The sequence below is a fragment of the Rattus rattus genome, chromosome 4, assembly GCF_011064425.1.
Source record: "Rattus rattus isolate New Zealand chromosome 4, Rrattus_CSIRO_v1, whole genome shotgun sequence".
Classification (NCBI taxonomy): domain Eukaryota; kingdom Metazoa; phylum Chordata; class Mammalia; order Rodentia; family Muridae; genus Rattus; species Rattus rattus.
Genome location: NC_046157.1, coordinates 5,514,091 through 5,538,826, shown reverse-complemented (window position 1 = coordinate 5,538,826; position 24,736 = coordinate 5,514,091). Strand labels below are relative to the sequence as shown.

Here is a 24,736-nt window from a genome sequence, read left to right as displayed (position 1 = left end):
GCCCCTCTTTCCAGGCCTAGCTGTTCCAGGTGCACCTTCCCGGGGGAACCAGGAGGAAAGGAAGGAAAAAGAAGAAAGGGAGGCGACGGGGGAGCGGGCTCTCAGGCATCCTCCCAGACCCGTCTAAGCCGCCAGAAAGTGCGAAGCAGAGGCTGCCCCGGTCTGGTCTAGAGAGCCCGAATTAGCTTTTTTCAGTAGACCCCTACCCAAGTCCAAGAGTCCCCACATCTCCAGCCCCTCCCGCACAACGCCGCAGCCGCGGGAGCGCCCGTCCCTACCACGTGCCAGCAGACCCGCCCCCGTCCGGCCCCCGCACCCTCAAGGGGCCGGGTCAATCCCCGGCCTCCGTGGAGAAGGGGTGCGAGATCGTGTTGCAAGCGCCCCCTGCCGCCTCTCCGCAGACCAGGAGGCGGCCTCAATGCAGACCCCGGCCGGGCCGGGACGCCCCTGCAGATGGGCCGGGGCGGAGCAGCAAGCAGGGCACCGCCCTCGGCCCGCCCGCCGAGGAGGGTTCGCTAGCGGGAGGCTGAGCCTGCGGCGCGCGCCCGGGGACCGGTCGCACTCTGCACTCGGCCGCCCGGGCTAAGGGGACAGGACGGGTGCGGGCGCGGGCTCAGCGAGCCGGGAGCTGAGTCAAGGCCAGAGCCCGAGAAGCAAGAGGAGGCAAGAGGACAGTGCACCGAGATGGCGGCCGCAACCGCCGCGGCGGCGACGGTGGCGGGGGGAGGGATGGAGCCTCGAGCGCTGCAGTACGAGCAGACCCTGGTAAGTGAAACCCAAGGGTTGCGCTCCCGTACCACTGCTTCAGGTTGCCCTGGAAAGTGTGAAGACAGGCGGCCTACCCTAACCCGGCCCCAGCCTTCCTCGGCCGTGGAAACTGAGGTTCGGGATCCCCCAGGCTGTAGATTCGGGGTGTTGGAAAGCTGCTTGCTGATTTCTGACTGAGACTGGTGGCCTGCAGGAGACAATGACACTAGGTGCTTGGCCCAAGTGTCCTTACCCTTACCCTCTTCTGCATACACTTTTTTGTTTTCTTATCACTCGAAGCCAAGTTATAGCACCCAGTGCTCTTTCTGAGCACCATCTATACCTCTGAACTTTCTCCACATGTCTGTCCACATTCAACACCCTTCCTGGGTCCCTGCTATGTACGTGGTACTAAGCTGAGCATAAAGACGGTAGGCAAGTGAGCAAACCAAGCCCAACCCCTGCTTTTAATGGCTCAAGGCCCAACATTGACCAGAACTCCTCAGTCGACCCTGTTGGGAAAGGTGGCTTAGGTGGTTTTTGCCACCCTGGGCACTGAAGCTTTAGGGCTGATGCAGGAAGCAGGAATGGGTGTGAGAACTGAAACCTTTGTTCCAGCTGGATCTAGCCAGGTACCCCATCACCACCACCCACACCCATGAAGTGTCCCTTGACCTCATAAGAAGCAGGGGTCCTGAGCTTTGAGATGACTCATGGCCACCATTGCTGGAGAGCCATTCACCATCATGTCACTAGAGTAAAGGGGGTGGGGGGGGGATCCAAGCCCTAAAGAAAGAAGCTGGCCCTATGGCTCCTTTTTTTTTTTATCAGCTTAGGCTGGAATTTGCCCGGGAGGGCGGCAGGGAGGAACCTCTATTGGAGAGGGCCTGGGCTGTAACTGAGTCAGAGAGGTGCCCAATTACCAGGGACTGTGAAACAGGATGACTGGGAGAGGTGGTGGGTATGGGAATACAGTGCCCATAGTGCAGACAAGCCCTTTTGTTGGAGATGGCCAATATCCTGTCAATCCACAGGTCGAGGAGAGGGGCATTTGGCCACGGAAGCCAGGCACCTAACCTCTGAATGCTATCTCTTTCGCACCAGCGGCTGCCCCATCTCCTTGTGTCTGTGGAATGAGTTCTCAGGGTCAAGCGCTCCCTGCTCAGGCCTCTCCCACTTCCCCTCCTACCCTTTTGTCTTGCCCTCACCTCCTCCCACCTGCTGTGTTTCTCTGTACACTCTTCCTCCTCCCTGCTCTGGACACTGCCTTGCTTTCCCTAGACTCTCCCTTCTGCCTTTCCTCTGAAGTTCCTCTTCCCCTGCTTCGCCCTTTCTTCTGTCTCACCCTGTGTCTCTATCTTTCCCTCCCCCCCACCACCCCAACCCCAACAGGAGCCCTTTGTGTCCTGAAGCTCCGCGGGTGGCAGCCAGAATCTACTCCTCCCCACCCCCCAACACACGCCCGGCTTGGCAGGTCCAGCCATAACACAGTCACAGCCTCGCCATCTACAGCCTCGGCAGTGGTCCCTCTGACCTGTCACTGTCTCCAAGTGCAGTTCCAGAGTAGGACTGAGGCCACCCAACACTGTCTACCCACCCAAAGAGGCTTTCCAGTTCAGCTGGGCCGACAGGCTAATGGGGGTTTGGGAGTAGAGAATGAGGACAAGGGGATTAGGGTGGGTGGGAAGGGTGCAGCTGGGCTGGTCACAGGCCAGAGGCCCAGCAGGAACGTGATAAGGATTGGAGCTGGGACCTCCGCGGCCCAGCTCTGCTGCCCTCAGCCCCACCAGGCTCTTGCTGTTGCACATGCGCCCTTGACCATCCCTCATTCTCTGACCTTCGCTCCTCCCACTTTTAGACTGCCTTAAGTTTTTTCATCTTTTCCCTCCTCTGGACCCTTCCTTCCCGCTCCACCCCTGACTTTCTGGAAGAGGACCAATTATTCTGCCACCCCCAGAGTTGTGTCCCTGTACCTTGTCTGTCCCCATCACTCTGGCCAGGACAGCCCCCACAGTCTGCAGTGTGCATTGTTCCCACACTCCCAAGCCTGAGTATAAACTGGATTCAAGATGGGATATACAGTGTGGGAGCTGAGCGAGGGGGCGGGGTCAAATAGTGTGGGAGCTGAGTGAGGGGCGGGGTCAAATAGTGTGGGAGCTGAGCGAGGGGCGGGGTCAACATGGTGTGGGAGCTGGAGCGAGGGGCGGGGCAAATACGTGGGGAGCTGAGCTGAGGGCGGGCGGGGTCAAATACGGTGTGGGAGCTGAGCGAGGGGTCGGGGTCAAATACAGTGTGGGAGCTGAGCGAGGGGTCGGGGTCAAATACAGTGTGGGAGCTGAGCGAGGGGCGGGGTCAAATACGGTGTGGGAGCTGAGCGAGGGGGGGGTCAAATCTGGTGGGAGCTGAGGCGAGGGGGGGGCGATGGTGTGGGAGCTGAGCGAGGGGTGGGGTCAAATCCCCGGTGTGGGAGCTGAGCGAGGGGGGTCAAATACAGTGTGGGAGCTGAGCGAGGGGGCGGGGTCAAATACAGTGTGGGAGCTGAGCGAGGGGGTGGGGTCAAATAGCTGAGGCCGGGGGGGGTCAAATGCAGTGGAGCTTGAGCGAGGGGGCGGGGCTCAAATAGTGGGGGAGCTGAGCGAGGGGGGAGCGGGGTCAAATACAGGTGTGGGAGCTGAGCGAGGGGGCGGGGTCAAATACGGTGTGGGAGCTGGAGCGAGGGGGGGTGAAATACAGTGGGAGCTGAGCGGGGGAAAATCGGGGGAGCTCAAAACAGTGTGGGAGCTGAGCGAGGGGCGGGGTCAAATAGTGTGGAGCTGAGCGAGGGGGCGGGCAAATACGGTGGGAGCTGGAGCGAGGGGCGGGGGTCAAATACGGTGTGGAGCTGAGCGAGGGGCGGGGTCAAAACCCAGGAAAACTCTGTCTCCCCACCTCAGCCACTGAGGCTTATGCCACATCTGTCCATTGCTCCAGATGTATGGCCGGTATACTCAGGAACTCGGGGCCTTTGCCAAAGAGGAAGCTGCTCGGATTCGCCTGGGAGGGCCTGAGCCCTGGAAGGGGTCCCCTTCTGCCCGGGCTACCCCAGAGCTCCTAGAATATGGACAGAGCCGATGTGCCAGATGTCGCAGTAAGATCCAGATTGGGGCAGGGACCCGGATGTTCTATATTGAGGAAGACAAAGACCATTAGAGCTGGCCACGGGGGATGGGGAGAAGCGGGGTACAGAGTAGGAACACATGGTACCAGCTTCTTCACGGATCTTCCCTTCCTTGCTTCCAGTTTGTTCTGTACGCTGCCACAAGTTCCTAGTGTCCAGGGTCGGTGAAGACTGGATCTTCCTGGTCCTGTTGGGGCTCCTCATGGCATTGGTCAGTTGGGCCATGGACTATGCCATCGCTGTCTGTCTACAGGGTGAGGGCAAAGGCTGGGGAGGGCCGACCTGCTCCCTGCATGCCACAGTTGTTTAGGTAACTTGGCTACTGGCCACTTTCTCCGGCCAGTCTGACTGCCCATCTCCAGGCAATAATGACTGCCACTTGCACATGCCACACCTCCCTGCCGTCCCACGACAACTGTCTTATCTGCGACGCGCTTTGTCCCAGTAAATGCCTTCCAGAACCTCCCCTCTGTCCCCGCTCTGGACACTTGTCTTATCATTGTGTCCCAGTGGCAGGCAAGGTGCGGGTGTGTGTGCACTGGAAGCCCAGCGAGCATGTCTTCTACCCACAGCTCAGCAATGGATGTCCCGGGGCTTAAACACCAACATCTTACTCCAGTACCTGGCTTGGGTTACCTACCCTGTCGTCCTCATCACTTTCTCTGCCGGATTCACCCAGATCCTGGCCCCGCAGGCTGTTGGTAGGATAGGAGGAGCTGGGGGAGGCTCAAGCTTCCGGAACGGAACGGCGTCCATCAAATGACTCTCCTGGGCATGTATCTCTGCAGGGTCTGGCATCCCGGAGATGAAAACCATCCTTCGGGGAGTGGTGCTGAAAGAGTACCTCACCCTCAAGACCTTTGTAGCTAAGGTCATCGGGCTGACCTGTGCCCTGGGCAGTGGGATGCCCCTTGGCAAGGAGGTAATTGCAGGTTGGGGAATGAAGGAGTCCCTCCCATTGGAAGAAAAGGCCAGGCGAAGGTCCAGCAAGTCCTGTCCCTACTCACTCCCAACCCCTACCTCCAGGGACCCTTTGTGCACATTGCCAGCATGTGTGCTGCCCTTCTCAGCAAGTTCCTCTCCCTCTTTGGGGGTATCTATGAGGTAAGAGGAAAGTCCTAGGGATCTAGGGGAGGGGAAGGTGGGCTGCTGAGCCCAAGCTGACACTGCGACCCCACCCTTGCCAGAACGAGTCCCGGAACACAGAGATGCTAGCTGCCGCATGCGCAGTAGGAGTGGGCTGCTGCTTTGCTGCACCAATCGGAGGTAGGCGGGGCTCCAGTCAGCACAGCCTGGGCCCTACATCTGGCCTCTCGTCCTGTACCCTCTTCCTCTGGGAGTTGAGTCCATAGGTCAGACCCTGGCCTCAAGGGCGCTGTCCTCTGCCCCCCTGCAGGGGTCCTATTCAGCATTGAGGTCACCTCCACCTTCTTCGCTGTTAGGAACTACTGGCGGGGCTTCTTTGCGGCCACCTTCAGTGCCTTCATCTTTCGGGTCTTGGCAGTGTGGAACCGTGATGAAGGTGGGAATCGTAGGGGCGGGGGATCCAAGGTTATTTAAGTGGGACACAAGTTAGACCTCCTCCCGCCGACCCTCACACCCACATACTTCTCCCTTTAGAAACCATCACAGCTCTCTTCAAAACTCGGTTCCGACTCGACTTCCCCTTTGACCTGCAGGAGCTGCCAGCTTTTGCTGTCATTGGGTAAGGAGCTAATGGGGAGGGCGTAGGTCAGGAAGGAGGTTTCTATGAAAAGGCATGTACTTCTCATGGAAACTCTACTCCTGTACTTCTTTCTTCTTTAGTATTGCTAGTGGCTTCGGGGGAGCCCTCTTTGTCTACCTGAACCGGAAGATTGTCCAGGTGATGCGGAAGCAAAAAACCATCAACCGCTTCCTCATGAAGAAGTACGTTGGCCACAGACTCCTCTCCAGACTGTTCTGGGTTGTATAAGGACCACATGGGGAGAGAGGGAGGCACTGAGGATCCGAAGCAGAGACCCAGTCAAAATCAGGCGCTTTAGCAAGGTGGGGTACTACAGGTCTATGATCTCAGCACTACAGAGGCTGAAGCCGGAGAATTGTAGCAAATTCTAAGCCATCTGTGGCTACAGCGTGATACTATGTCTCTCTCAAGTGAAAACATAAAGGCTGCTACGCTTGGAAAATCCTTTGGTGTCCTCGTGCTGATTCTGGGAAACCAGCTGGAAATGGTTACTTCTGAACCCTAGGCACTGGTTGGGGACTTGGGATAAAAGGCCAAGGTTTACTTAGGTCCTCAGGCCTGGTCCAGATAGCAGATAGTGTTTGTACCTCAGTTTACCCTGTGACTGGTGTGAATGGATGAGTTATCTTCCGAGCACAGCTCTTTCCACTGTGAGCGGGAGAACTGGGAATGTGACGGTATCTGAGACATGAGAGCTGTTCCCTACAGGACTTCTGGTGACTGTATGCGTGCCCTTGGCTCCTTCCACACTGCCTTCCCTGGCTGGCCTGGAACTCTAGATAGCCCAGGATGGCCCTGAACTCAGAGATCTACCTGCCTCTGCCTCCCAGTGCGAGGGTCAAAGGCTGCCTGCCCCCCAGCTTACACTGCTGTCTCTCAAGTCACCACAGAGGGGCAAAGAGTGGCAAAGGCATCTTTAAGCCTGCATATCACCTGCCCTTCAGCTGGGGTTTCTGAGAGCAGAGGTGGTCACAGGCTTGTCCGAGAAGGGGCTCAACACGTTTGCCGTTGCTGCCACCTCCGGAGTCAGCGAAGGAGCCCTCTGCCACCAGCTCTTACAATAATCCCAGTCCACCATCACCCTTGGAGCTGTGGCATCAAACACAGTAAAAAGGCCCTACCCCCCCCCCAGGCGCTGTGCTTTGATAAGGCCTAGGCTCTGCCCTGAGCTTAGTCCTGAGATAAGCAAGAGCTCCTGACCTATGGGAGACGTGTCTCTTGTCTGATTCTGTAACCCCTCTACCTCTAGACGGCTGCTCTTCCCCGCACTGGTGACTCTGCTCATCTCCACTCTGACCTTCCCCCCTGGCTTTGGACAGTTCATGGCCGGACAGGTAGCCTCTATGGGACTTGTGACACGCACACCCCAGCCCCCAGCAGCATGACTGGGATCCCTTGTTCCCATGAGCTCCTTCCTGGGGTCCTGTGCCCCAAACCTAAAGCATTGTGTTCACCGTAGCTCTCACAGAAAGAGACCCTGGTCACACTGTTTGACAACCGGACATGGGTCCGCCAGGGCCTGGTAGAGGATCTAGAAGTACCCAGCATTTCACAGGCCTGGAGCCCACCGCGCGCCAACGTCTTCCTGACTCTGGTCATCTTCATCCTCATGAAGGTGAGACTCCTTCCACGGCTATGGACCCCCTGACGTTTATTTACCCAGGCCGCTAACCACTCCAGCACCCACCATGAATCAGAATATTGTGAGAAAGGGACTCCTGTCCCCGTGTTTAGAGATGGTGAGTCAAAAGACAAGTGGTAACTGTCCGAACAGTTGGTCAGATGTGAGGACTTGAACCCAACCCATCTAGTTCTAGAGTCCTTTCTTTTCTCTTCGCCTCTGGGGATTCTGGGCTAGGATTGTGCTGAGAGGTGAGTAAGGCCTGCTTCCCTGAGGCCTCTGTTCTGAACCCGTGCTGCCTACAGTTCTGGATGTCTGCACTGGCCACCACCATCCCAGTGCCCTGTGGTGCCTTCATGCCTGTCTTTGTCATTGGTGAGTCTGCCTCTGCCTGCCTCCCAGCCTGCCCCTTCCCTACCCTCTGGCTATGGCCTGTGGAGCCTTCTCTGCCCAGGAGTGGGTGTTGACCCAACTCTTGCCCCAACCCCAACTCCCGTAGGGGGACTGCTACCCCTTTACTAAATGACCCACCGGCCCCTCCCCTACTCCCCTGACCCTCCTCTCTTCCTAGTGTCCCCCCCCCACTACCTCTCTCTCTTCCTAAAACCCTCCCTGAAGGAGCAGCATTTGGCCGGCTGGTGGGCGAGAGCATGGCTGCCTGGTTCCCAGATGGGATTCACACAGATAGCAGTACCTACCGGATTGTACCTGGAGGCTATGCCGTGGTCGGTATGCACCCAGTTCTATTTGCTTCGTGGTGCTGGGGCTCAAACCCAGGGTATTGCACATGATAGACGTGTATTTAAACTCTCAGGGGTATCCCCAGTCCATACCTGCATTTGGAGACCCTGGCCCAGCCAGACTGTGGGGCTCTGGTGCCCCCTGCTGGCAGGCCCAAGTACTGTATGGGACCACCCTGAGAGGCTCCCAGAGACCATGGGGAAGGAAGGGAAAGTATCCCGGGTAACTGAGCATCCTTGGGAGACTGGGCATGGCTGTTTCCAGGGGCAGCTGCACTTGCAGGAGCAGTGACACACACAGTGTCCACAGCAGTGATTGTCTTCGAGCTCACCGGCCAGATCGCCCACATTCTGCCGGTCATGATTGCTGTCATCCTGGCGAATGCCGTTGCCCAGAGCCTGCAGCCCTCCCTCTATGACAGTATCATCCGCATCAAGAAGCTGCCCTACCTGCCTGAGCTGGGCTGGGGCCGCCACCAGTATGGAGGGCCCAGTGCAAAGAGGGTGGGAGTGGGGGGGGAGGCCTCCCAGGACCCTTGAGCCCCACCTCCAGCGAGGTCCCTTACCAGTAGGGCTGAGAGCCTAACTATTTTGCCCTGCATTAGGACTGCCCTCACCCTGGGGGGTCTGTAGTTGGCCTCTACTGACCCAACCCGAGAGGAGGGTGGAGAATACTAACTGCCCTGTGCGCCCTCCACTCCTACCCCCCCCCCGCACTGGTTCTTCAGCCATCCTCATGACACCATGACACCCTGGGCCAGTGTTCCATGCTGAGCACACACTGACTGCCCAGTTCCATCTCCAGGCAGTACCGGGTACGAGTAGAGGACATCATGGTACGGGATGTACCCCATGTAGCCCTCAGCTGCACTTTTCGGGACCTGCGACTGGCACTGCACCGAACCAAGGGCCGTATGTTGGCCCTAGTGGAGTCACCTGGTGAGACCAAGAGGGGTCCCCGGTGTTATGGGTGTCTCCTAGGAGCACAGCTCAGGAAGGATTAAGAAGCCCAGAATGAGGCTTTTCCCATAGCCTCTGTCCAGGGCTCCAGCCTGGGTGTAGAAGGCAGCAGGTAGGAAGCTCTCGCTCCCGGCTCCTGAGTCCCTTCCCTTGCTCTGCCCAGAGTCCATGATTCTGCTGGGCTCCATCGAACGCTCACAGGTGGTAGCGCTACTGGGAGCACAGCTGAGTCCAGCGCGCCGGCGGCAGCACATGCAAAAGCTAAGGAAAGCCCAGATGTCCCCACCGTCAGATCAGGAGAGCCCCCCCAGCTCCGAGACGTCCATCCGCTTCCAGGTAAGGGGAAAACGACTCCATACACGCACACACTCCTAAAGTGTCAGCTTGTAGCCTCGCAGGTCCTGAACCGTAGTCTCTCAGCCCCTTCCTGTCCATGTAGGTGAACACAGAGGACTCAGGCTTCCCTGGAGCCCATGGGCAGACTCACAAGCCCCTGAAGCCTGCTCTAAAGAGAGGGCCCAGCAACGCCACAAGCCTCCAGGAAGGTACCACGGGTGAGCCATTTCTCCTCCACTCCAGACAGAGCCTGAGCCACATTGCAGCTGAGTGGGGCTACCCTCGTAGACAGGGAGGAGTTGGAAAGCCTCTCCCCCCCCCTTGCCTTCTGCACCTTACCCATACCCACCTTGCCCCTCTGGACCTTGGGTTTGGAACACAGGCAACATGGAATCAGCAGGCATTGCCCTCAGAAGCCTCTTCTGTGGCAGTCCACCTCTGGAGTCGACGTCAGAAGTGAGTAGCCCAGATACTCCCCTCTCCTGCCTGCCCAGCTCCCTTTCTGATTCTCCCGGTTAACCCTACAATGACTTCCACTCTGCCTGCTTCCTGCTCTCCTGTCAGCTCTGTCCCTGCAGTGTGCCCTTCCTCCTGAGCTCCATCCCATCCTTCACGTCCCCTCTCCCTATAACCTCAACTCCTCTCTGCTTTGGCTCTGACAAAGTTGGAAAAGTCGGAATCCTGTGACAAACGCAAGCTGAAGCGGGTCCGAATCTCCCTGGCGGTACGTGCCCCCGACCCCCTGCAGCTCGGGAAGCACCAGGCAGGGAGGGCGGTGGGGGGGGGGTCTAGGTGGGACAAACCTCCCAGAGCCAGGGGTACATCCACCTTCCTCTGTCTTCCTCCTAGAGTGACTCAGACCTGGAAGGCGAGATGAGTCCCGAGGAGGTGAGATGCCATTAGACTCTAGACTTTCCTCCTGGGCGTGTCCTCATCTTGGCTAGCTAACAGGAAGGACCACAGGGAGGGAGGCTGACAAACCGGCCTTCGGAGGAGGTGGGAGTGGACTTCTGGGTTCCCTCTCCCTAACTCGCAGTCTCTTTTCCTCAGATCTTAGAGTGGGAAGAGCGGCAGCTAGATGAGCCAGTCAACTTCAGTGACTGCAAAATCGACCCCGCCCCCTTCCAGCTAGTGGAGCGGACTTCTCTGCACAAGGTAGGCCAGGGTAGGGATGGGATAGTCCTACCTAGGTCTGGACTCGAGACAGTGCGGTCGGAAGGAGCAGGAGACAGTACACTTGGTGCAGTTTGTAAAACATAACGTTTCCGGCCATGGACGTCTCTGAGCCAGGACTCCCTCACCTTGTCCTGCTCTGTGGTGGAGCCAGGCGTAATTTTTCCTCTGCTCAAGAGTTACCCCGTGGAATTCTGGACCAAAGCAGCAACAAAGACACAGCTTGAACTGGGTGGAAGCCAGAAGGCCAGGCCAGGGTCAGAGCTAGGCAGGAGGCTGCCAGAGCCCAACAAGGCTGATACACACCCACGCTGGAAAAAAGGGGGGAGGGGCCGAAAAACAGGCCAGATAAGAAAATCTAATAAACAAGTAACAAACAGTCAAGAAGATGAGGCCACTGCAGTGAAGAGATAAACACAGATGAGAGACACCAGTAGGGGGCTTGGAATGTCAGACCCCAGAGAGTCTAACGTCAAGCAATTCAAGGGAAAACTGGTAGGAAGAGAGCACACAGCAGAGGGCAACAGGGAGAGAGAGGAATAGATGGAGACAGATGGGGCGCACACATGAAGGGGGTCCTAAAGCTGGGGCGGCTGGCACCACTGGGCACCTGAAAGCTGCCGTGTAAAAGCAGGGAATGCAGGCCGCCCGGCCAGAGCCGTTTTTAACAGACATAATGTGGAAGCCTCCACTGGTGGGGACAGACAAGAGCGATGGGTAATGGCGTCAGTGGTCCCAGGGCTTCATCTCGGGTGGCGTCAGATACAAACTGTGCTATAAAGTCAACATAATACATTACAAGCAGAGGCCATGGTGGGAAGGAGACAGGAAAAACAAAACAGCTGGGCGGTGGTAGCCGATGCCTTTAATCCCAGGAGAGGCAGGGAGATCTGAGTTCAAGGCCAGCCCTGGTTTCGAGAGTAGCCAGGGCTACACAGAGAAACCCTATCTCAAAAAACAACAAAACGAAATCCAAACAAAGAAAAAACAGTAAAAGGAACTTATAGGGACTTTTAGAGACCTCAGATCAAATGAGCAAGGAAGAGCTGCTGTGCTAGGGCAGAGGAGGAGGAAGAGAAGGAAGAAGAGGAGGAGGAAGAGGAGGGGGAGGAGGAGGGGGAGGAAGAGGAAGAAGAGGAAGAGGGGAAGAGGAGGAAGAAGAGGAGAATGAGGAGGGGGAAGAGGAGGAAGAGGAAGAGGAAGAGGAGGAAGTAGAGGGGGGGAGGAGGAGGGGGGGGGACAAAGGGGAGGAAAGAGGGGGAGGAGGGAGAAGAGGAGGGAAGAGGGAGAAGAGGAGGAGGAGGAGGAAGAAGAGGAGAATGAGGAGGGGGAAGAGGAGGAAGAGGAGGAAGAGGAAGAGGAGATGGACGAGAAGATACAGCAAGCTGTACTTCAAGCCTGGCTTCCCAAGACCTCAAGTTTTCCCAGTCAGCAGCCATCTTTCTTTTTTAGAGACAGGATGTCATTTAGCACAAGCAGGCCTTGAACTGTGACAGTTTGCCTGCCGTGGTCTCTGGAGACTCAAGCCACGCACCATCACACCCTGCTATGAGTCCCTTGATTGTCTGTCATACATAACGTCATGGGGGCGTGCTTTCGGCGATTGCCACGTGCCAGGCACTATGCTAAGGTCTTCATGTAACTTAACTGTCACAGCCGCTCTAGCCGATGGGTGATGTCACATTCTCTGGCTGTCCTGGAACTGATTCCGTAGTCCAGTAACGCCACTCTCGCAGCCTATAAACTTCACCATAAGCAACTATCGAAGCACAAAAGAACTCAGGGATCCACCTGGCTCTAACTCTGCCAGGATTAAAGGTGTGACATTGCGATTATTATAGAAGGCTGTAAAATAAAATTGTATAAAGTAGTTAAGTAAACTGCCTAAAGTCACACATCCAGGGAAGTAGCCAAGCTGGGCCTGAAGTAAGAAAGTCATTTGCCTGCATCAGTCTTCAGAGTCAGGCCCAAGACCCAGCTCTCCTGGCGAGGCTCTCAGAATTCTTTCAGAAGGCTCCGTTGTCCTTCCCCCTGTCAGTTCAGTTCCCAGGCCCACATAATGTGGGCCCGCCAATGGGCTCCCTGGTGTCCAATTAAATTAAAATGAAAAAGAACAAAGTAGGTGTTTGTTATAAACTTAAACTACCACAGGAAGGAGAGAAGCCTCCAAGGAACGACTTACAGAAGTACACAGAACGGGAATGATAACATAAAAGATTAGAATCCTACAGATTCCATTCTAAAATAGAATCTATTATGAAGAGAGTTGTAAGCGGTAATCCGTTTCAGGTTCAGGAGGGGCACTTTCAGAGGATGAGGACACGAGGCTCTAGGAACCTCGCGGTAGCAGGTAGCTAAGGTGACAGCAAGACTAGCTGAACCCTCATCCTCTCATGCCTGACTGTAAAGTTAACAAGTAGATTAGTCAGTCTGGGTTTCCCTATCTACAAGTCGGAATGGCATAAACTGAGTATGGTGATTGTATGCCTGCGGTCCTGACACTCAGGAGGTCAAAGGCATCCATGATACATATCAAGTTCAGGACCATCCTGATCTGTGAGACCTTCCCTCCAAAAGCCTGGGGAACCTAGGCACAGCAGAGTGGCAGTGGCAAGGCTGGGCCACCCCAGGGAGCGCTGGGGCTACTTGGGTTTGAAAAAGCCATAGGGGGTTGGGGATTTAGCTCAGTGGTAGAGCGCTTGCCTATAGCAAGCAAGGCCCTGGGTTCAGTCCCCAGCTCCGAAAAAAAAAAAAAAAAAAAAAAAAAAAAAAAAAAAAGCCATAGAATGGCAGAGCCCAGCTGGAGAGGCAGGAAGTAAGAAAACTCATTCCATTGTCTCAGTCCAGAGGATAGTGAGGCAGCGCTGGGCAGAATGGCAGAAGTAGGGCAGTGACTAGTGTGGCGAATGCCAGGCACAAGCTGTACACAGACCTATAAAAGCACATTGCCTGCTAGGTCACTACAATTAAGAATGAGCAGGAAAACGGAACTGTTTAATAGCTCCTTCAAAGAAGGTGAGGAGGATTGTGTGACCTCAAGCTAGGAGATCTTACAGTAAAGATGTCCCCTCCCCCCCAGGGGAAAGACAAGGAAATCAAGGCTAATTTGTAGCATGTAGGGTTCCTTATATAACAAGAGATTGCTAACTACATGACAATTACAGGCATTGAAGAAACTTGATTTCAAAGGCTGAATTTCTAGGACGGGCGTGGTAGCACACACCTACCAACACTTAGGCGTTATAAACTCAAGGTCAGCCTGGGCTAAGTAGAGGCTTACCACTGGCACTACAGCTCAGTGGGTAGTGTCATATACCCAGCATATATGACACCCTGGCTTCCGTCCCCAGAGCCACCAAGACTGAGACTCTTGCTTAAGTATGCCAGGTTCTGACCTAACCATAAATTTAGTGTAAGAAAGTATGCAAGACGTAAGACACTTGGGCCCACCCATCTTGAATCACCTGTTATGCCCAGAGGCTCGTAAATGTACCCTGAACAGTAGATAACCAATTCCAGGAAATGCCAGGAGCTGTTTTCAAGACAGCAAATGGAAACTGTAGATAATGTCTAAGCCTGGTGAATGTCACATCTGAGGGCTTGGGAAAGCGTCATACAAGCAGCCTCCACACTTTGGGTTCTAAGCTTTGGGACACGGGAACATTCTCAGAGCTCAAATTTCCCTCCAGCAGTCCCTCCCACTGTCACACCCCCAGTTTGCCCTGGACCCCTTTGGCCTGTGGTTGATTCTGAGATGCTCCCTTGAATATCAAGCCCAGTATTTCTGCTCCCTGTTCTGCAGACCCATACCATCTTCTCACTGCTGGGAGTGGACCATGCTTATGTCACCAGCATTGGCAGACTCATTGGGATTGTCACCCTAAAGGAGGTGAGGTGACGTGGACAAAGCCACTTAACACTTCCAAATAGCATCTGAGCTGTCTAGCTCCCCCAGGGGATATGCTGGGGAACAGTCTGAGTAGGGGGCACACATCTAACTCTTACCTTTCCAGCTCCGGAAGGCCATTGAAGGCTCTGTCACAGCACAGGGTGTAAAAGTCAGGCCACCCCTTGCCAGTTTCCGGGACAGTGCCACCAGCAGCAGTGACACAGAGACCACCGAGGTGCATGCACTCTGGGGGCCGAGATCCCGCCACGGCCTCCCACGAGAGGGTACCCCCTCTGATAGTGATGACAAGTGCCAGTGACCCCCATACTGGATGGCCTGTCTTCCTTCTGCAAGCAGCAGTGACCAGAAGCTGGAACCTAAGGCCATCCTCGCTGTGGGCTGCCAGCTCCCCCATCTTCAACACCTCCCAGCCGGAGGACCAGCAATGCTCTGGCAGGAGGTGGGGTTCTGTGGCCCCTGCCTCATCTTTTGAGAAAAGGGCAGAACTAAAATGGGTTTATACTGGAACCTCCAATGACAAGATGTATATAGAAATTTACAAAGATTTTTATATTAATTTAATAAAACAATAAATAGAATAAACACCTAATTAGCCACTCATGTATAGAACACTTGTGCTATTGGCTCATATTTTCTTCACCTTGGATCCTCTTACCTATTGCCCAAGCCTCTGAGATTCTTCCTTGCAGCCACCTACCAAGCCCAGTGTCCCCGTAATATCAGAGCTGCCAGAGGCCTCCACTGCCTGATCTGCAACACCCTCCCTGGGACAGGGCCCCCTATCACTGTGGCTACAGCCTTCCATCTACCAAGAAAAGCACTACCCTCTTTCCTCCCCCAAGGACAGCTACTCCCTCGTGCTGTCCATTCATTGGCACAAATCGGGCTCCCCAGGTGGCCCCCTTGTGGTCCTCTATGAAAAGACAAGGCCCTCCCGGCTCGGTAACAACCAGAGCCCGTCCATTTTCCAGCTCCGCCCTACTGAGACTCTGCATGTACCCACACAACCTTGCCATGCTGGGAAAGGGCCGGGGTGGAGGGGAGGGAAGGAGGGAGGGGCAAGGGCACACTCTTTCATCATTCCCAGTGCCTCCCAAAGAAGATCGGCTCAAAGAACAGACCAGAAGCCCCCTGTCTTTAGGGAAAAAAAGGTTTAGAGACAATGGAGGGGAAAGCACAGCAGAGCCCAGGTAGGCAAGGGGACCCTTTGGGGACGGCTCAATCTGTAGACTCCCGCAGGGCAGGAGCCAGCCCCACAGGGGGAGGTGGTTCAGTCAAGCACTGCACATGGACTTGGAAGAGAAAAGCAGAGGAGAGGGGCATGGGAGAGGGTGGAGGATGTGTGGCCGGGCTTCCTCCATTTCCACCTTCCCAGCCCAGCCACAACCCTCTCAGGTTCACATCCCAGGAGGAAATGTGGCATTTTGGATTCAAGAAACATGAACGTCACTGTCTGCCACAGCTGTAGCCATGCCCCAGAGGCCCCGGGCAAGCCCCGGCAAACCCCAAGAGTGGAAGCAGGACATGCGCCCCTAGCCTGGCCCCTGCCTCCTCTCCAAACACTTTCATGCAAAACACACAACGGAGAAGTGAGTGCTCCCAGAAGCCCTCTAAAGCTTCAGAGCCCACGTTTGGCCACAGAGGCTCCGCCCCAGGCAGCGGCCTGGGGAGACATGCCGCCGCCGGGCACGTCTGGGTCACTGGTCCACCTCATCCTCATCTAAGGATGCGACCCCAGAAGAGGCCACCTCAGAGACTTGCTGCTGTCGTTCCCAGCTGCCTGTGGGCAGTGGGCAGAGCAGCTGGCAGTCCTTGCAAGAATCGGGCTCCTCCTCGGCAGGGGAAAGGCAGGATTCTGAGAGCGGTGAGTTGTAAAGCGAGTCCTGGGCCTCCAGCGGACCCAGGCTGCGGAAGGCACTTTCCCGGCTCGGGGGCAGTCTAGCAAGGAGCAGCTCTTCACCCAACATCTGGGAGGTCATCCTGGCTGGGGAGCCCAGCAACCCATCCTCCAGGCTGCACAGACTAGAGCACAGGGTATCCGGGGACACGGTCTGTGAACAGTCGCTCTCTGGTTCCACAGAGCCCTGGCGCACAGGCCGGGAGAATCTACGACCTGTGAAGAGGTCCTGGAGGTGGGACCCCAGAGGTCCAGCCATGTCTATGAAGGGAAGAAAGAAAACAGCTTTGCTGGCCCCATTTCAGTGGGTCGATATGGAAATACAGACCCCCCAACACCCTTCTATCCTTATCACAGCTGTGGGGAAAGGGGTTAACAGGGGAGTCAGTAGGAACTGGGTAACCTGAACAAGTCTTAGTTTTTGATACAACAGTTCTTTCTCGGCGAATTAGGAATTCTAATAATATCTGCCTTGTAGTATCAGATCAAGAGGAGGCAAGCAATCGATGCAAGACTACTATACGACCGTACAGGTCACTCGTTACTCAGAGCAGTAAAGGCTAAATTGCCCTTGCTCTGCTCACTAAGCAGGGCATCCTAACCACGGGGCTGTGCCCACCAGAAAAGTCGTGCTTTTTAAAAATTTGCTCAAAGATTACACGCAGACTTTCAATAAATGTTCAGGTTAGCCTGAGCTATATAGTAAGTAGCCTGAGCTATATAGTAAGTAGCCTGAGCTATATAGGAAGACCCTTCCTCAAAATTAAGACCAAAAAAAAAAAAAAATCATAAGACACTTAAGTTCCCACCTTGGCCTTAAGCATTCAACTCAGTCCCCTCTGGACCACAGCAGCTCCCCTGCGCCTGCTTTAAATGCAGGTTTGGCCTTGAAAACCTTGTTAATTAGGCAGAGGAGTAGGAGCTAGTAGGTGATCTTCAAAGGCAAAGAGTCAGGGACTGGGGGGCAAGGGTCCTGTAAGGCCAGCCACCAGGAGCTGCGGAGAAAGCTGGCCACAGAGTCCAAGGGATGAAAGATGAAAGAGGAGCTGAGCACAGCTGCAAGGCCCCCGGGGTCCCTCTCTGAAAGCGCTGGCCCAGAGCGGGACCCACAGGCTAGAATACAAAGACGCTGAGCCTGAGCCAGCATCCTGTGGAGGCCAGGCCCAGCATGCCTTCCTGTTTGCTTGGGATCGCTGCCCTGTGAGGTGCTGGGTACTGTGCGGCCAGATCGTCTGTCTGTCCAGGCCACAGCCAACCAAAGGCCTCTTAAAGAGGTAAGGCAAGGGGTTGGGGATTTAGCCCGGTGGTAGAGCGCTTGCCTAGAAAGCGAAAGGCCCTGGGTTCGGTCCCCAGCTCCAAAAAAAAAGAACCAAAAAAAAAAAAAAAAAAGAGGTAAGGCAAGGGTACCGCAGATTCTTCTGGAAACAAGACTGTGCCATGGGGTAGGGAAGAGGCACCAAGTTCCCTGAGCTCGTTTCTCCTTTATTCTGAGAACTCCTAGGCTCACTACGCACAGAGCAGAGCACAGGCCCAGCACCTACAGAAAAGAGCTGTCCCATTTCCAAGTGCTGTTTTCCCACCTGAGTGTAGCGGGGGATCTTTGTCCTTATGGTGTCGAGGTCAGCCTGGATAGTCTCTTTCCTCCTGTCTGGAAGACTTTTAAGTTGCTCTGGGAGGCTCGGAGTGAATCACCACACCTACCAGGCGAGCTCGCCCGAGAAGCAGCGTGAAATGTTCCTCACCTGTATCAGCTCCCCCAGTAAAGTCCTCGTCATAAGAATCGTCCGTGGAGTCATCGCCGTCCACTGAAGACCATGCCCGGAGCTTGGCTTCTGCAATAGCAAACTGCTCGGCCACTCCTATAGAGAGACACAGAGTTGGCTGACAACACAGGAGCTAAGACTTGGGTTTTGCTTTGCAGACAGGAGATGTCCCTGAGGTCTCTGGGCAGAGAGAGCTCCAGCCCAATGCCACATCCAGTGAGATTAGACACAGCAGCCCTGTGATAAATCTGTAGGGCTAATTCCCTTCCTGCTACCTACCTGCTGCAAAGCGAGCCTCTTGTTCGCCCTCACTGAGGTCTGAATAGGAGGAAAAGGCTGATTCCAGAGCAGCCGGTGAGTCACTAGGCTTGCTCCAGCCCTTCCATTCGATAAGGTGAGCCACACGGCCCTGGGCCATGGCTGTGGGCTTGGTCACGTGGTCCTTCACCACCTGGGAAATACCTAGAGGTGGGAGCGAGAGGTTGGGTTGAGGGCAAAGGAACAGCCGGTATGGAAGAAGGTGAAAGGGGTTACAAAGAAAAGATTCCCACAGTAATCGGTCCCACAAGACACGAGGAAAAGAAGGAAGGAAGGACAGAGCGGGCGGAGGGGCAGACGTGGGGCACGTACCATGCAGGGACGATCTGGCCAGCGCGGCAATCTCCTGGATGGTTAGAGCTCTCCGGGACTTGGGCAGCATCGCGACTGTGTCTCCAACATTCACCTTGAGTGACACCATTAGAAGGTCAGTGCCCCTGACAGAAACAACCATCTTTCCAACATGCTTCTGCGTACACCAAAGCCCCACTGGGTGCTGGGAGCTAGAAGAATGCTAGGATGGAATGTTATGTATGGCCTATATGTGGGATAGTGGCATAGTGGCCACTGGCATGCAGAAAGGCCTAAGGAGCTGGAGTCCACAAACTAGCCCCTATCTTCTTAGAGAGCAATGGAGGCTGAGGCCCAAGAGAACAAAAGCAGAGCTGAGCCTCCACTTTCCCAGCTCCCAACAGGGAAGGAGACAATAGGAGATATGAAGAATAGAGCCTCTGAAGAAAGGATGGGCCTGGGGATGTGGCACACGCCTTTAATCCCAGCACTCAGGAAGCAGAGGCAGGTGGATCTCTGTGAGTTTGAGGCCAGCATGGTCTACAGAACGAGTTCCAGGATAGCTAGAGAAACCCTGTCCTTGAAAAAGAAAAAGAAAACAAAAAAAGACAGGAAAGGAAGGAAGGGGGAAGGAAGACAGCTAAGGCAGACATGGCCTGAAGGTTTCCCTCTCTCCTTCGTCTGCTTTTAGATATATGTCCAGCTCTTTCTAGATAGCCTGCCAGACCCACTCACACAGCATGAACAAAGCCAAGGCAATATGTTCTCTTCCTCGCATCTCGGTTTGTTTCCTAACTTCCTATTTCCCCACAACCATTCTCTATTTCTCAGGATCGACTCTGCCCTAGGCTTTGCCTGCACACATCTGATCCTAAAATCCAGCCACGGTGCCAGGGAATGTAACTCGGTTGATATGGTGCTTGCCTAACATTCAGGAAAGCACCACTTGGTCCCCCAGCACCACATAAACCAAGCCTTGTGACAACTGGCACAGAAGGCAGAGAATCAGAAGCTTAAGGTCATCTTTGGTGGGCTAGAGAGATGGCTCAGTGGTTAAGAGCACCGACTGCTCTTCCAGAGGTCCTGAGTTCAAATCCCAGCAACCACATGGTGGCTCACAACCATCTGATGCCCTCTTCTGGTGCGTCTGAAGACAGCTACAGTATATGTGTGTGTGTGTGTGTGTGTGTGTGTGTGTGTGTGTGTGTGTGTGTGTGTGTGTGTGTGTCTTAAAAAAAAAAAATCCTCCTGTTCAGACGTTGAAGGTGTCCTTGACACTGTTCCCACCACTGCTTCCCTTCAGCCTCCCCTTGGGCCTCCCCAGGTTAGCACAGGTCATCCATCCCTAGCCTCCTTACTTTCTCAGCCAGGAAACCTGCAGTATAATCTCTTCTGTTCTCTCATGCTCCATCACTCCCCATCTTTCCAGTTGTGACTGAAGTATCACCCCCTCAGAGAGGCCTTTCTGCTACTCAAATAGTGGTCTGTCCTCTCACTAGAGTCTCCAATGAGTCACTATATTCAATCAAGGAGCCATTAATAGAGCCTACTTGCCAGGTGTAAATATGGTTTTCCTTCATCGGTCTTTGCCTCTTTGAGGAATTCAATTTTTTATGATCACTGCTACAGCCCAGCGTTTAAACAGTGCCTAGTAATAAGTAAATGTATGGGCCAAGTGAATAAGACGAAGTATAAAAGGTACAGTTTCCCAAAATACAGTGAATCAAAATGTCTTCATTTCAAAACTTGCACAATGATACATAGAGATAGAGAGACATACATGTTTATACGGATAAATGCATGAGAATGCCATAATGAAAACATGATGAAAAATAGTCTGTACACTAACTAAAAATTTTGTTTTGGTTTTTTTTTTTTTTTTTTGGTTTGCATGTGTGTGTTTTAGAGAAAAAGAAAACTTTTTAGAGAGATGGAGAAATGGCTCTGAGGTTAAGAGCATTTGCTGCTCTTACAGAGGACCCAAGTTTGGTTCCCAGCACCCACGTCAGGTCACTCCTGTTAGTCTAGCACCAGGAGATCAAACACCTCTGGGCTCCATGGGCATACCCACACACATAATTAAAGATAATTTTTTAAAACGTTAAAAAGAGGGGGCTGGAGAGATGACTCAGAGGTTCAGAGCACTGACTGTTCTTCCAGAGGACCTGAGTTCAATTCCCAGCAACCACATGGTGGCTCACAACCAGCTGTAATAGGATCCTGGAATCCAACACCCTCTTCTGGTGTGTCTGAAGACCATGACCACATACTTACATAAAACAAATAAACAAATCTTTTTTTTAAAACGAGTTTTAAATTTTTTTTAAAAAAAGAAATAGTCTTTTTTTAAGGATCTTCCTCTGTTACTCAGGCACTTAAGGACTCTGCCACACGGAGGCTTCTGCCTTTCCCAGACCTTCTTGAAGTCCAGCGCTCATTTCTGCCTAATACCACCAAATTCTTTCACCTTCCTGCCTGCCTCAAGGGAAAGGAACTAGCTTTTTAGGCCAAGAAGGTTTTCAAAACGTTTTAAGAAAAAATAGCCTTACAAAACGCTCCCTGTAACTTAAGGCCACACGTGTCTCTTAGTAATAATGCTTCAACCCATAGACTTACTCTTTTTTATCACCCTCCACTCTCACCCGCGGCCCCTCCCATGATCTGTACTACCTTGTACTCTAGAGGGAGCCAGGAGATGGCAGGGTCAGAGTTAAATCCATATGAGCTCCTAAATCCATCCTGTACCTGACTTAGTGCGCCTTTGATTCGCCCCAGCAAATGTTTTCCTATGCTGAACATAACTGAGGCACACACCCCCTTCCCAGCATTACCTAATTCTCCTCCATCATGGTTGGTTCCACCTGGCACAAGCGGCCTCCACCTGCCCCTTGACCTCAGGCCCATCCTCCGTCCCTCTCCTTCAGTACCTGACTGACAGGGCCTCCTGATTGGCGCCGATAGCCTCTGGCCAGGCCTGTGGGAAGGAGAACCTGGCGGGTGTTTCCTGGCCCGCTCTCCCTCCCTCCCCTCTTTTCCCCCAGCCGGGGCCATCCATGCCGGGCGACGCTCCGCGCAGCTGCGGCCCTGGCCCAGAGAAAAGGTGTATATCTCCCTGGCAACCCATCACCATGCAACAGGGTCTCCCGGGATACGGCCTGGGATGCGCTGACGTCAGCACCGAAGGCGTTAGCAAGCCAGCCCGCTGGCACCACGCCGAGCAGAGCAGACCGGCGCGGGGGCGGCCTGCCGGATAGCGCCTCCGCTAGCAGGAAAAAGAGAGCCCGAAGCAGGATGGTGAAGCAGGAACGGGGAGGGGTCACACGAACCCTCAATGTGAACGCCACACCCCGCCAAACATGCACAGAAAAGGCGCAGCACCTCTGGCAAGTCCTGGCTGTCCACGGAAGAAGGACGAGGGGACCGGCTCCAGCCTCGGAGAGTCCGAGCAGATCCCAGAGAGGACAGAGAGAGACCTCGAGGGAGTTCGATCCACTCCACAGCCCAGGCAGGGTCCGAAGCCACTGAGGAGTCGGAGGGGAAAGGTGTTCACATCCCCCACTTCTACCAAGACTGCCATTTTCACCATGGTACCGGGTGTCATTCTTTATTGCCCCTCCCCCATCTCGCAGTCTGAGACCATGTACTTTCCTGTACCCTGAAATCCCTTACCCCACAGCTCTGACTGTGGGGACCCTTTTGTGGCAGCCCTAAGGACACCTTCCTGTACAACTATTTTGCCACCAGAACTTAAGGTGAAACCCAAACATGGGTAAATCCTGAACTCTTCTCCCAGCTTCTCAACCCTTGGAGAGTACATGCGATTTGCCCACCAACACTGCCCCCCTCCCACTCTTTCTTCCCGTCATCTTTCCTCTCACCAATCTCAACTGATCTACGACTTTATTCTTTTCCAACAAACCCATGATTTTTCTAAGTTTCCACTCTTGTAAGCCATTACCTAACAGCCCCAATCCGAGTCTCCCCACCTCGGTCTGTTTCCCAATTATCTAAACCAGAATGATTTTTCCTCTTCACTTCTGGTATCCCTGTCTCCTTGGTTTCCCATCGCTTCCCAGATCACAACCATGGTCCGTGCTCTCACCTCTGCGACTTGTCTGACAAGTCCATCGTCCTCCAGGCCCTTCGCGCTGCCACAGAAACATTTTGCCCAGCACGGAAATCATAGGCATTGCTGGCTGTGTTGATGCAGGGAGCCCAAAGCCTGAACTGCTTCAAGCTCAGCTTCCAGTTCTATTCTTGTTTTGGCCCCGGATGCTGAGCCTGTCCCCTCCCCACTTGGAACTTGTGCCTAGTCACATAAGGAGAACACTCCTGTCTCATAGCTTTGAGGAAGTGGGAGTGCCAGGGACCTCGCCAAGTTCTCTGGCTTGTGGAGCTGAGGCTCACCCTTAGCTTACACAGTGCCAACTGGCCGTGTACATCACAACTAACCTTTTAGCTGGAGCAGGCGCCTCTGTCCTTGGGCCTCAGCCAGTTGGTGGTCCCCAGAAATGCTACCAACCAGAAAGAAGGCAAGTTACTGTCTATGCCTGAGCCCTACCTGGTACGTCATCAGGGCTCTCAAGACCAGTCCTGAGGTCAGTTAAACTCTCCCCTGACAGGGGAGACCTGACAGGAAGGGATGATTTCTTGAACTCCGTGCAGACCAGGAGAGACAGAGTGCCCTGCTACTTCTCAAATTCATAACCCACGAGGTTATTTCTGGGACTGCACATCCCAGAATTCAAGGGAAGTACAAATTTCAGCCAGAGTTTACTTGTAAAACAACCTCAAATATCAACCATACTAATGCTCTGTGTGATTGGCCATCCGCTTGGAAATCCTAGGACCCATTCCACACGCATTCCTTGACATAGGAGGTAGACTGGCTGACCTAGAGCTAAAGCACTCCACCCAAAATACACACACACACACACACACACACACACACACACACACACACACACACACACACGCAGGTCTTCATGGAAACCAAGGCCTGGGCAGGGCTCAGCTGTTATGAGAAGACTGGATGATGTCTCTGGACTTTTTCTCCTCAGACAAAGGTGATTTGTTTGTTTGTTTGTTTGTTTTGGGGGGTTAATAGGAATAAAATTATGTTAGCGTGAGAGATTATCAATTTGTTCACAGATGCTCCACCTGGGGCTTCAGACCCTTTAATTAACCAGCTGGCTCTGAAGCTTGGAGCAAGTGTTAGGCAAAAATTCCGTGGTGGGGTACTTGGCCAGCATTTGCAGGCTGACTCCTGAGGATGATAGCACCCAGGTAGGAGAGGCAGGTTCAGAGCAAAGAGCCACTCCTAAGACAGTGAGATCAGAGAGGTAGGTGTAGCCAATGAAGAATGTAGATACAATAGGCTAGTTGCCAGGAGCCAGGAAGGAGGGGGCCGCAGGTTGTCCTGTGGCTCCCAGGCTGTGCCCCTGCAGCCACTCAGCAGCAGGAATACAGGCAAAAAGCAGAAGGTGAGTACACCACGGAAAATCCCAGTAGCAGGCAGGCCACAGAACAAGCCAGAGTCAGTTAGCCCCCTCGCAGTACGCTCATCTGGCCCAACCCGCCTCCCTGACGCAGGCTCCTCCCTCTCCTTATACCAGCCCCCTCCTCACCGCCCCTACCACCCACGGTCCCACCTGGCAGCTGTGTAGCCCGACTCCCTATCCATGCTCCGGCCTCCGCCTCTTACCCTGACCGGCTGAGCGCCGAGAGCCAATACAGCCCATGGCAGGGCACCCAGGCACGCTAGCCCGCGCTCGGGACCCGGGCCATCGCCTTGCAGAGGGTCGGGCCGCGGTCACCACCAGGGAGGGGACAGCCTGTGAGAAGGGGAGGGGGTGGGAGCAGCGCGTCTGCTGCCGCTCCCGAGAGAGGGGAACAGGGCCGGTGACGTAAGCGCGGGGCCGTGCCCACCCAGAACAGGCGGGGCAAGCCTACGTCACAGCCACTCAGTGACAGCCTGGGTCTCACAGCATCTCCAGTCCACTGCGGAGCTATACTGAGGACAGAAGCCGGTCATTTTACAAGGGACATCCCACTTACGGCTTCTACAAGGGCTTCAAACTCAGGGCCTGGATCAATC

At 54.4% G+C, this 24,736-nt stretch overlaps 2 protein-coding genes across 6 annotated transcripts; one reads left to right on the top strand and one right to left on the bottom strand.

Moving 5' to 3' along the window:
- Positions 1 to 332: 332 nt before the first annotated feature.
- On the top strand, positions 333 to 14,979 carry Clcn2 (chloride voltage-gated channel 2). 2 transcript variants are annotated; one of them, XM_032899973.1, is made up of 24 exons: positions 334 to 765; positions 3,718 to 3,874; positions 4,027 to 4,158; positions 4,477 to 4,605; positions 4,693 to 4,826; positions 4,931 to 5,008; positions 5,092 to 5,170; positions 5,301 to 5,426; positions 5,525 to 5,609; positions 5,711 to 5,812; positions 6,880 to 6,964; positions 7,090 to 7,245; positions 7,557 to 7,626; positions 7,870 to 7,980; positions 8,257 to 8,470; positions 8,797 to 8,930; positions 9,115 to 9,287; positions 9,391 to 9,505; positions 9,670 to 9,743; positions 9,952 to 10,011; positions 10,137 to 10,175; positions 10,338 to 10,442; positions 14,263 to 14,349; positions 14,474 to 14,979. In XM_032899973.1, the coding sequence occupies exons 1-24, from the start codon at positions 685 to 687 to the stop codon at positions 14,666 to 14,668; spliced, it is 2,721 nt and encodes a 906-aa protein (XP_032755864.1). In that variant the 5' UTR covers positions 334 to 684; the 3' UTR covers positions 14,669 to 14,979. The 2 variants fall into 2 exon arrangements, 1 of the variants encoding a protein (XP_032755864.1); XR_004387653.1 differs by lacking the exons at positions 14,263 to 14,349; positions 14,474 to 14,979 and having other exon boundaries at positions 333 to 765; positions 9,852 to 10,011; positions 10,338 to 10,412.
- On the bottom strand, positions 14,911 to 24,537 carry Fam131a (family with sequence similarity 131 member A). 4 transcript variants are annotated; one of them, XM_032899975.1, is made up of 7 exons: positions 24,344 to 24,537; positions 23,092 to 23,153; positions 22,018 to 22,160; positions 18,661 to 18,754; positions 18,310 to 18,492; positions 18,010 to 18,126; positions 14,911 to 16,528 (listed from the first exon to the last, which is right to left on the bottom strand). In XM_032899975.1, the coding sequence occupies exons 4-7, from the start codon at positions 18,728 to 18,730 to the stop codon at positions 16,068 to 16,070; spliced, it is 831 nt and encodes a 276-aa protein (XP_032755866.1). In that variant the 5' UTR covers positions 18,731 to 18,754; positions 22,018 to 22,160; positions 23,092 to 23,153; positions 24,344 to 24,537; the 3' UTR covers positions 14,911 to 16,067. The 4 variants fall into 4 exon arrangements, with proteins under 4 accessions (XP_032755866.1, XP_032755865.1, XP_032755867.1 ...); XM_032899974.1 differs by lacking the exons at positions 23,092 to 23,153; positions 24,344 to 24,537 and adding an exon at positions 22,742 to 23,044; XM_032899976.1 differs by lacking the exons at positions 22,018 to 22,160; positions 23,092 to 23,153; positions 24,344 to 24,537 and adding an exon at positions 21,567 to 21,926.
- Between the last annotated feature and the right edge of the window lie 199 nt (positions 24,538 to 24,736).

Excerpts from the sequence above, each read along its gene's own strand:
- Clcn2 (XM_032899973.1), top strand. The coding sequence starts at position 685 with ATGGCGGCCGCAACCGCCGCGGCGGCGACGGTGGCGGGGGGAGGGATG. Across the intron at positions 9,288-9,390 it reads AGACGTCCATCCGCTTCCAG|GTGAACACAGAGGACTCAGG; the intron begins GTAAGGGGAAAA and ends CTGTCCATGTAG. Across the intron at positions 9,744-9,951 it reads CTCTGGAGTCGACGTCAGAA|TTGGAAAAGTCGGAATCCTG; the intron begins GTGAGTAGCCCA and ends GCTCTGACAAAG.
- Fam131a (XM_032899974.1), bottom strand. The coding sequence starts at position 22,829 with ATGCCTATGATTTCCGTGCTGGGCAAAATGTTTCTGTGGCAGCGCGAA. Across the intron at positions 18,127-18,309 it reads AGAGGCTCGCTTTGCAGCAG|GAGTGGCCGAGCAGTTTGCT; the intron begins GTAGGTAGCAGG and ends GTCTCTCTATAG. Across the intron at positions 16,529-18,009 it reads TACTGGGGGAGCTGATACAG|ACATGGCTGGACCTCTGGGG; the intron begins GTGAGGAACATT and ends TTCCCTTCATAG.